The 11,249-nt window shown below is 40.7% G+C and overlaps 1 protein-coding gene across 2 annotated transcripts in view; it reads left to right on the forward strand.

The window, feature by feature from the left end:
- LOC149087759 (O-acyltransferase like protein-like) overlaps window positions 1-11,249 on the forward strand; it is a 60,238-nt gene that overhangs the window by 44,933 nt on the left and 4,056 nt on the right. For both annotated transcript variants that reach the window (XM_089231659.1, XM_089231660.1), the window contains exons 8-14: window positions 400-492; window positions 597-765; window positions 2,970-3,049; window positions 3,180-3,290; window positions 6,001-6,130; window positions 7,512-7,698; window positions 9,942-10,084. In XM_089231659.1, coding sequence (XP_089087785.1) covers window positions 400-492; window positions 597-765; window positions 2,970-3,049; window positions 3,180-3,290; window positions 6,001-6,130; window positions 7,512-7,698; window positions 9,942-10,084 — 913 coding nt within the window. The remainder of the gene's footprint in view (window positions 1-399; window positions 493-596; window positions 766-2,969; window positions 3,050-3,179; window positions 3,291-6,000; window positions 6,131-7,511; window positions 7,699-9,941; window positions 10,085-11,249) is intronic.

Here is an 11,249-nt window from a genome sequence, read left to right on the forward strand (position 1 = left end):
GTCATCTATAAATGTGCTGCAGGTCACATTGGTGATGTGCCGTGATGTGAATGATGTAAATGTGCCGTGGGTGACACTTGCACCTCGAGTCACTTAAAGGATTTGAAAATGTGCCGCGCTTAGTTCATTTTTATAAAATTAGGTTTGAGGTCGTTGGCCACATCGGATGACTCCGAGGGTCATGGTTGAGCATGCATACCCCAGTTATTATTCTGGCGCACTTTATTGACAGATTCATGGCCACTAATGACAGAGCCAACATTAATTGTGGTGCGGACGATCTCGAAAAAATTTCTTTTTGATTTCCGCGTATTTCAAGAATGTTCCGATTTTTCTTTGCATTATTAAGTGAGAAAAATTCGTATATTTTCTATTCGTAAAATAATATTTTTGTTCAAGTGGTTTTTTGGTCGCCTACACTCTACTGAAGAGGTTGAAACTGACTGATGGCCGCTTCAACATATTCCACTTCTACATCCACAGATATTTAAGGTACGCGAATTCATCTATTATCATTTTCATCCCGAACCGCGAATTGTGAATTTTGAATACAGAAATAATACCTCACGTGATCTCTTTATTGCAATTTATCGCAGGATGACTCCCGTCATGATGATGGTGATCGCTTTCTCTTCGACATTCCTCAAATACCTCGGTTCGGGACCTTCTTGGAGACAAGCCACCGTCATGTACGACGACTGGTGCAGAGAAAACTGGTGGGTCAACGCGCTGTACATGCAGAACTTTTATCAGACCCACCACATGGTAAAGTCTCATTTTCCAATCGAAAATTATCGAATAAAAACGAATACAGAATTAGAGAGAGCCCCCGACCTCTCTCTCAGGCACACTGGGAGAGAGGTCGGGGAGAGGAATTACTGTGTCAATCTAATGTACAGCAAAATCCCCTCTAAACCATAGTTTCCCAACTTTTTTTGTCCCATCGCCCCCAACGCAATCCAACCCATAGGATCCTATGTTATATCCGTAGCTTCTACCGCCCCCCTGGAACATTCCATCGCCCACTTTGGGAATCACTGCTCTAAACGGACACCCCCTCAGATGCAGTCACCTCTCTTTTATGGCCAAATAATAATTTCCCCCTGTAGAATAAAGTTATTCGCATTTCAAACCCTGGATTAACGTCACCCCCCCCCCCTCTTTTACGGAAGAATTTTTTTTTTTGACCCGCCGATGTCCGCAAGACAGAGGTTTTACTGTATCTGCTTATACAGGGTGTTCATAAAATGACTTTGCCGATGAACAAACCCCCTCCCCCACTAGCTGCCGCAAAAATCAACGAATTAGGATGGAATTCGAGATATAAGTGTTTCTCTCAGAGTATGTGAAAAAAAACATAGCTCTTGTGGTTACGGTCACAGCCAAAAGTTAGAATGTCAGCACCCACTTTTATGCATTGCGAAACGATCAGCTTATCAAAAAAAACCCATAAATGGCGTTGGAACGGTACCTGTAGTGCCATAAATGCGGACGCAGGCAAAGAAAAAAAAGATTTCACCAAGGCGGTTGGGAGCACTATCCGTTCGTTCGGTGACTTCCTGTATATCTGACCGAGATGCGAACGGTTAGCGCACCAACTCTTTGGTGAGATCTTTCTTCGTCTGCGTCCTTTCAGCATTTATGGTGCTACAGGTACCGTTTTAACGCCATTTGTTTTTTGTTTTGATACGCTGATCATTTCGCAATGCATATAAAATGGGATGTTGCCATTCGAACACCTATACGTCGAATTCCATCTAAATTCATTGATTTTTGCAGCCGCTAGGGGCTCATGTTAGAATTCTAAGTTATTGTAAGACCACCTTTTTTGTAGGGTGTACAAGGTGTTTGTGTCATAAATTCGTAAATAGTTAAAAAAAAATTCGTAGTACTTGAAAAGGAATTGGTATATACAGTCAAACCTCGTTAGTGCGTCACCCGGTTAACACGTCACTCCGCTTACCGGATCACTTTTTTGGAAGTCCCAATTGTCCTCAGACAGGAATTGGAAAGCTGTGGCTTACTCCGTTTAAAGAGTCACTCCGCTTACTAAGTCATATTTTTGCTCTCCCAAGAGTGACTCATTAACGAGGTTTGACTGTATACATATATTTTTTTTTGAACGCGGTTTGAAAGAAAGTTATTTTCATTGGAGGGGGGATTCTGCTTTTTTTTTTGCATAGTAAAAAATAGTTCACATTTTTGCTGTCGATAGAGGGTGCTGAACGAAAGCAAATCACTGTAATTATTCAAATTCGAGTCCTAAAAAATGCGGGGTGTACGATAAATAGCTCATTTCTGAATTTTCCTAATTTACTGGAGCATACGTAAGGTTTTCATTGTGATGTCGACATTGGTGGACACACACCACTATCGGAGCAAACATTCAATCGTTGCTCTTCATTCGTGTTAGAAAAATTTACGGCAGATGCCAGCACTATAACAAGCATTACACACAAGCAAACTTCACGTTAGGTTTACAGCACCTACACGCACATTTTCCAGCATAGTTCAGGTCTTCTTCGACCACGTGCTATCTCCATTGAGACAGAGCGGCCATGATCCATTTAGGACGATTAAGCACTATTGGTGAAGTTTTTTTACTTGATCCACGAATCAGCTGCTGAAGCTTTGCGAACGTTTCGGACATCTCCAGGACCAATAAATAAGGATTTGGTTTCGTTCAGCGTCCTCTATTGATGAAAATTCGAACTAATTTTTTTTTCTGTGCCAAAACAAAATACCTCTTCGTAACAACAACCATTTCGCACACGGCATTCAAATATTTCATTTCCTTCAATTTTTATTAATTTTTAAATTATTTACGAATTTATGGGACACCCTCTACATGAATTGACATTATCTTGCCCCTTCCCCTAGCTATTCAAGTCTATCTCCGCCTATGTGGCACCCTTATTACTACTATTAAAAAGCGCCGCATGTGAAATAAGTTCCTTTTTTGTTTTCAGTGTCAGAGTCATACCTGGTACTCTGCCGTAGACATGCAGTTCTATCTTGTAGCGCCAGGGATCATCTGTTTGCTGTACAAGTGAGTTCACGGATGAAACCCCGATGACTGCTCTATACGCATTGATAGGGATGTATGTTTGGGAGTAGATAAAAAAAAATTGTTATGCATATTGTGTGTAATACAATGATGTATGCATGACTCGTTGCAGGTACGTCAACCGCGGGCTGGCTGCTGTTGTTGTGCCCTTTCTAGTCACGTCGATTTGTCCCGTTGTGTACACGATCATCTATCATTTACCCGCGATTCCCAGTGATACAGTGTAAGTATCAGTCATGAATCGTTCATTGGAACGGTCATGTTGAGATGTTACTGAATTTCAATGCACGTTCTCTTGAATGTGGTGTGGCTTCATTTCAAAAGGGAACAGATCCACTTTTTTTCCCGAAATGCGCTTGTTAACGGTTTATGTGAATCTCTGGGATAAGCTCTTTCAGATTATGTAACCGGGATTATATTCAAACGGGAATATTTTGGTAGGAATTATAATGTAAAGGGGTAGTCGTTTCTATCAAAAAGGGGAACATATTCACCTTTTTTTTTACACTTCGGTATTTTTCATCTCTCGATAGCGGACACCCCGTGGGAACGAAAATTTTCTCCGCTAACGGAGAGTGTGTTCGTTAATGGATAGTAAGATACACATTGAGTACCGTCGATGCAATTCAAAATTGTGCCTGTCAGTGGAGGTGTCCGTTATATGGGAGGTTCCACTGCAGAATGATCACGTTTCTTATGTTAATGATGAGAGGGCAGTGTAAGGGTACCTTCCTGGGCTAGTTAAAACCTTCTGGAATCAACAGATGATGTAGAAATTTAAAATTTTTCAGTTCATGGTCCATTTGCGGCTCCCCAGAATAGTTTTATAGATATATTTTACCTTATAAAATAATCACTTCAAAGCACTTGATTAGCTCAAATTTCAGTCAATTGGTAACATTTTACACTGATTTTCTTTCAAAACGGAACATTTCCAAAATTCAAATGTGAATAACAACCTTTGAATGTTGATCAAGAAACACACACATACAGTATTTAAATATTCTTCTACCATTCCTCCTACATTGCTACCTGTTGGGCTATTTTCTACTTTTGCAAAGCAAGCGTATATTCCGGGGAAATTTTACGTTTTTTACTTCTACTGTAAATTTAGCAAGAGTGGAAATGCTCCCTTTTGAAAATAAGCTCCTCAATTGTTATGAAATTAAGCAACTGGCGTACGAGAGTGCAGTTGTAAGTAGAATGATTGCCAAAATGGAAAATCTAACGATTTAAAACGCACACCCCCCTCCCCCCCCAACTTAAAAATTGAATATCTTAAAACCCGGATTGGAAGGAAATTTTTGTTGCATGTTTTGTGTCAAAACAGCCTGTAAAAGTTTTATTCACAATCTTTCCTAGGTTTCGTTAGAAATTAAAGTTTACTACACTGATACAAATCAGATGCGCATAGTTAGGATGACCATATGACTCATATTTTCCGGGACGTTCCAGTAATTTTAACAACTCTGACTTTTTTTAAATAATAAAATGTACCGTTATCTCCCGTATTTTTGACGAAGCCCTCTCAAGCATTTTTCTTCTTTACGGGTATCAACGATTAAAATAATTTTTCAACTTAAAAATTGATATTCGTAGTATATAAATATGAATATTATTCCCACATATTTGTCACGTTTGTGCTTGCGTGTGTAGCGGATACATAAACCCAAGGCCGACGTGATCCAATGACAGCCAAAACAAGATTAGCGTTCTCTAGTTCGTATAATTGTGTAACTACTACATACCTGTTAAAATTGTAAAGGCTGTCCAAAAAACATGAAAAAAATAGTGAATTATTTTTTAAATCGTTCATCTCTTTTTCATTCGAGACAATTGACGTTGGGGGTGACTTTTTTCGAACCCCTTTAGATGGCACTGCACCGTTTATACCAGTAGTTCTCAACCGCAGAAAACCAACTTCAGCCGACCACCATTGACGGCACAGTGGTGGTTGGCTGAAGTTGGTTTTCTGCGGTTTTCCAGCTTTGGGGCACGAATGTGAGCCGGTCTCCCATTTGAAAAAGTCTCTCCGCAGAGAGCAGGCAGGCCTACAACACGATGCTGACAAAACATTAAAAATTCAAGCATTTCTATCTTCACTTCAGAAAATGGAAGCCAGAGCAGCAGGAACACGAAACAAGCGCAACTCGACAACATAATACCCAATAAAAAAATTATTGCCCTATCTCTCCTGAAGACAAAAAAAATCGACTTTTCCAAGTGCATCATTCGCTGAGATATTTTCATTTGTAAATCGGAGAAAAATTGGATAAAGAACAGTGTGTAAAGGAGGGAAAGAAGCATTTTCCGTTACTTTATACTGCTTTTTCCCAACTTTTTCTCCGATTTTTGAATTAAAATATCTTAGTGAATGCTGCACAAACGTGGAATTTTCGTTTGTTACGGGCCATTCACGTATTACGTAAGCAGATTTTCAGTCGTTTTTGACCCCCCCCCCTTCCCCCCGCGTCAGCAAAATTTCGTCAGCAGCTTAGAATATTTCATATCTTCAAAAAGGGTTGGTTGATGACGTAAGCAACCTTCAAACCCCCTCGATGCTGACGTAATACTTGAATGACCCCTTAGCATCGCAGGAGAGACGGGCCAACAACTTTTTAATTGGAAGATAGAGGAGAGGATGCAGCATGAATGACATATGTGACTTCTAAACGTTATTTGGATTTTTTTTCTAACTGGAACTATGCCTCTAAGATCAACGGTCCGCCAGTGAAATGCGGCAAGGGGGAATCACCCTGTATATTTATTCACCTAACAAACAATCACCATGGTAAGCATTCTACTGCAAACCACTCTCGATTGATTTTTGAAATGTGTTGCCATAAGATTTTCGGCTTTACCGTCTACTAGTATCGACACCGTTCATTTCAAATGCTTTCAATTTGAACATAACACTTTTCGATTCACCGCAGGCCTGTGAGTCTCTTGAACGAATACTACGCACTGGTATACATAAAGCCATACTGCAGAATGGGGCCGTATTTGGTAGGAATATCTTTGGCATATTTCCTGCACAGAAAGAATTCATTTAAGCTGTCAAAGGTAAGAGGCATCTCTATCCAAGAACATTTCCTCACGCCACATTACATGACACGCATTCTTGACCCCTAAACGTACGGGACTATTGGCAACGATTTTGGACGACGTGCAGTTGAACTAGCAGAGATAAATTTCATCAAAACTGGTAGTTTGCACAAGGGGAAGTGAAAGGGAAAAAGATGCGAGAGCAGGTGTTTTCTCTTCCTTTCCCAGAGGGAGCTACCCGTTCCCCAAGCATGTCGTATACTAAATTTTTATTTTAAACGAGGGAGAAAAGTTGATGTTGAGGTAAAAAGACCACTTTTTCTTTTACAGGATCACCAATGAGGAGTCTTGATGGGGGAAGGGAGGGAGAGCGCAAATGTGTAATTCATTTGTTTACAAAGATACGAAACATCTCGTCCTTGATCGTTAAGTGGGGGGGGGGGCGAGATTAAGAGGTTCAACACGATTCGAGCTGGTCGTCCACTGGCAACGACTTGAAGGGACAAGTCGCGCACAGTTGTGTGTATTCGCAAGACTGATCCATGACCATGACCATGACCATATTTGGTGGGCCGGGGTCCCAAACGCCGCTGTGATAGCGGCCCATACCCCCTTCATCTCTCCTCGCCACCTGCTTAGCGTGTGTGCGTGAAGCCATAGCGTTTTGTGCAGATTTTTAGAAATTTTTTACTCTTCTTGTAAGAGTTGGCACCCTATGTGGGCTTTTAAGTACTTAAATAAGACTGATCCCATCGCACAGAAAGTGCGAGTATTTCGTCCATTAGAAACGACTTTGAACTAGTGATTTCCGGCTACAACAGCAAACAACGAAGATTTCCCATTCTAACGGGATTTTGAGCCTCTAGCCGTACCTACGCCAGTACAGTACTGTTTTTTACGCTTTTTTTTTTTAAATTTCTTCTCTCTCCTCTCCCTACTTATCCGCGTGAATAGGGAATTTGAAAATTTGATTATTTAATTGCCGTTCATGGGTTATGATGTTGTAATCGATTTAATATTATTAGTGCGCAAGAACGCCTTCTCCGAGTTTTGTGTCAGATGTCTGTCTCCTTAAGTATGGACTTGAATTTTCTCAAAAAATTTTTAGTTTTCAATCAATATTTCTTCGACATTATTTAACGAACACGCATCATCTGCATGGAGTGCACTCGCGGCGAACTGAGTAGCGAGCAAAAGTTGCTTTCAGTTGAAAAAGTTGCTTGACGACCAGCCCCAGACGGTATTAATTAGCGCATAAATGATTGTAAATCACATTCAGACGGACAAGGTGCACACTATGTCCCACTTCACCCTGCCATTGCATGTACAGTATTTTTGATGCAATATTCGGAACGATTCATAATGCAGATGTCTCTAACAGAATTTTGATATCTTACAGGGATATCAAGCGATGGGCTGGATAATAGCGATACTAGTAAACGGTGGAGTGATATTATCCATGTCTAGGGTTTTCAATTCGAATCCACCGACGGATGCCGAAGCAGCTGTCTACAACGGCCTCGCGAGAACCGCTTGGGCCGCAACTGTGGGTTGGGTGACCATCGTATGCATCTCTGACAACTCGAGTGAGTCGCCTCTATACGTAATTCTAGTTTTCCATATCTTCCTTAAAGAAGCTACGAAATATATACAGTCAGTCCCGCTTATAACGAAGTAGGAAAAATCAGCGAATTTGTTCGTTATACGCGAACTTCATTTTATCCGTACTGGCTTGGAAAATGGTACGATTAAGCAAAATGAAATATAGATGACAGCACTGTGAAAAATAAAACACAACACTACACACACACACAGTTACACTTCCGGCGCAACTCACTAGGTAGTAAATCGCCCATAGATGGTGATAGACCTGAGATGTGCTCGGTTTAAAAGAAAAGAAAGAAAAAATAGTGTTTGGGATTTTCACCACTCCAGAAACGCACCAAACACTCTACTACTCACGTGCCCACATTTTTTAATAATACAAATACTTTAAAAATAAATTATTATAAAAATTAATTCTGCATATTTATAAAAATAAATTGAAATTTTTTATAATTTAATACGCGTGAACAAAAATATGTTAATCATTACTACTTCATTTTTCCTTGATATGAGTTCGGACGTTGAATGTTCTGTGTTAACAGCATATTTGCCCAATAGCCATGCCAAATGTGAAGTTTTTGTCTTTTAGTAGGGTCCGGGTCAGTGGAACATATGTAGTCTTTCCTTCTCACCTTTTTTGAGCAATGTAAAGCGCTGCTTCCGTATCAGTGTGATTCTATGAATCTCTTAGGTAAAAAGCGGAAACTAGGGGCAGAGACCATTTGAGGCGCCCCCCCCCCCCAGAAATTTTTTAAGGGAGCTGAGTCCCCCCCCCCCAATACTTTCTGAAAAAAACAATGAACCTTCCTCTTCCTGCGTACGCGTTTAAGTCCCGTATATACAGGACGACTAACAACATTCAGCCTCTAATATAATCTTCATGTCGGCGCCTCTGCTTCTTACAGATGTCATATCACCATCGGATTCTTATTCTCTCTCCAGTGCCGTAACTAGCCATTCCTGTGCAAGACTTTGCATTTAGGCCCATTCTGGGGCCCAGTAAGGGTGCATCTGCCTAGTTACGGCACTGTCTCTCTCAATTGGAATTTCCCTTCAATTTCTCTGTCTACAAAATTGAGAAAAAACGAACTTCTAGTAATCCCGAATTTCTTCCCCCTCCCTTTTTGTCCGTTTATTGGCTTTAAGCCAACTGTACAGCTAAAATTTTGAAACCAGTAGAAAGCGCTTCACGCTTGGACATTCTCAAAATTTACTCGCATGCGATAATACTACCACAACCAACGTCCGAGTCTATTTAAATAAAAGTGCAAACAGGGCGTCGGAAGTGTTGTAGACCTAAGGGTGCTCAAATCGAGTTGAATCGAATCGGAAACTGATCATTTGATCACTTTTGTCGCACCACGGTCATTTTCTGCACACGAGGGCTAATTAGACCGGGACCTACAATTTATTGCCGATTCCGAACGGCAGGCTTGTTTTTTTTTATACTCATCGAAAGGTTGGTGCGCTAACCCCTCGATGGGGTTAGCTCCCTGCGGTAGCAATTTTTTGCTGCGGTCAAGTCGCCGTTTTTTGTTGTACCCCTGTATCCGGAAAGTTTTCTGACAAGGACGAACCGGGTATCGAACTCGCGACACCTCTAAACTGATTTCTGAATCAATTCTCTGCCCGAGTGATAAAGAATACTGTGGGGGAACATCCACAGCCCCACTAGTGGCTCTGACGCCCCTAGTGGCAAATATAACAAAAGCATTTTGATCTTGAGACTAAAAAATAATAATAATAACCATTCTCTTCTTCCTTCAAGCAAAATTAGGACTCATTGGAATAAATAGATAAAATAAATAAGCAAAGATTTTACAGTAAATAACAAAAAAAAACGCACCAATTAGAATGTCTTCCGGGAAAAAAAGGAACATTTTTCAGCTGTAGGCTAAGCACTGTAGGAAGGTAAATTCCCAGATAAGAATACAAAGAAATTCTCGAAAATTATTGTTCGAAAACCGGTTAAAATTTCGTTATAGGCGTGCATTGCTGACATCGGCGTTCGTTATAAGCAATCGAAATAACACAGATAAGCAATACGAAATTCATGGGACATGGAAAAACTTCGTTAAATGTGGAAATTCGTAATATCCGTGTTCGTTATAACCGGGTCCGACTGTGTACCACATCTTCAGTTCATTTTCCCACTCTTTCTAAAGTTGAGCATCATTTCTCCCGATGGAATCTCAAACAGTTTCTCGTCTTCTTTCGTACCCAGGTGTACTGAATAGGATACTCTCGGCTCACATCACCGTACCATTGAGCAGATTAACTTATTCAGCCTACCTTGTCCACCCGATGTTGATGGCCATTTTTTACGGAACCAGAGAAGCGGTCTTTGACTTTTCCTTGTCGTGGCTGGTAAGTAACTTTGCGTAACTCTCTCATCTCTCTTTAAATAAGTTTCTTCGACAGGTAAACTTTTCCTCGACTTATATGGTTCGTGGACGATCGACAGTAGAGACCCGGTTGTTTTTGCTGATCGCTGTAGTCAGGACCGTAACTAGGATTTTTGCCGCCAGGGGGCAGACATGATCAGTCACCCTGAACAAAAATTATTTCACGCCTTTAAAATGCGATAATTTTATAACGGTGTTCTTTGTTCCCACCCCTAAAATTTTGCCGCCCCCCTCTAATTATGGCCCTGGCTGTGGTGATCTTTTCGAAACAGAAACCGACTTGCATTTGCGCTTTAACCTTGTAAACGATACATTGGCAAGAGATATCTTAATCCTCAGATAACCCCTTAACCCTTAGATTATCTTAAAATCCTCTTATTTCGGCAATGACGAACTCAGACTGCGTTGTGTCCCCCCCCCCCCCCAGAAGCATGCGTCCCACCTGCCAATGGGCAGAGAGAAAGCTTTTCTTCTTATTTAAATCTGTGGGTCGCGTGTTTCAATAGGGAATGTGGGTCGCGTGTTCAATGAAACGCACGTATTACATTCGCGTTTCAGGCACGATTTAGCAAAACAACATATCCAAACAGCTGATAAAAAAAAAGAAAGAAAATTTGCACATTCGTGCTTTTGGCGCATTCGGCGGACGGTATCAAGTTAGCAATTTGACAACAGGGTGACTTGGAGAGAATCGCCCGATTTCAAAATTGTATATTCCTTAAAAATTAAAAACACAGAATAGAATGATAAGTAATATGTGAATATACGGGGTGTCTACGTTTTATGAACAGTTTTTTTTAATGGTCGATTTCAAGTGTAGAATCATTTTTAAATCGGATGATTCTTTCTTAATCACCCTGTATACGAATGGTAAATCGAAAAGGTAGGCCGAAAATCAAGGACCATACACCTCGCTACACTTCCATCTTGCATAAGGGACATTAAAGTACATCAAAAAACAAAGTAAACATTTACTGTAGAGTCTCGTTTATCCGACGTTACCGCTTCAAAAAAACAACACAAACACGCATCAATTGGCAAGAAGAACTGCAGGTTGCGAGCGTGAGCTTAGTTTAGTTTTTGTTGCTCCGGACTCTACCGCAGCTAATTAGTTACCCCCGACTGCA

Source organism: Pholcus phalangioides, unplaced genomic scaffold (genome assembly GCF_987345545.1).
Source record: "Pholcus phalangioides strain wild (caught in Gottingen) unplaced genomic scaffold, Ppha-v1.0 ptg000004l_1, whole genome shotgun sequence".
Taxonomy (NCBI): domain Eukaryota; kingdom Metazoa; phylum Arthropoda; class Arachnida; order Araneae; family Pholcidae; genus Pholcus; species Pholcus phalangioides.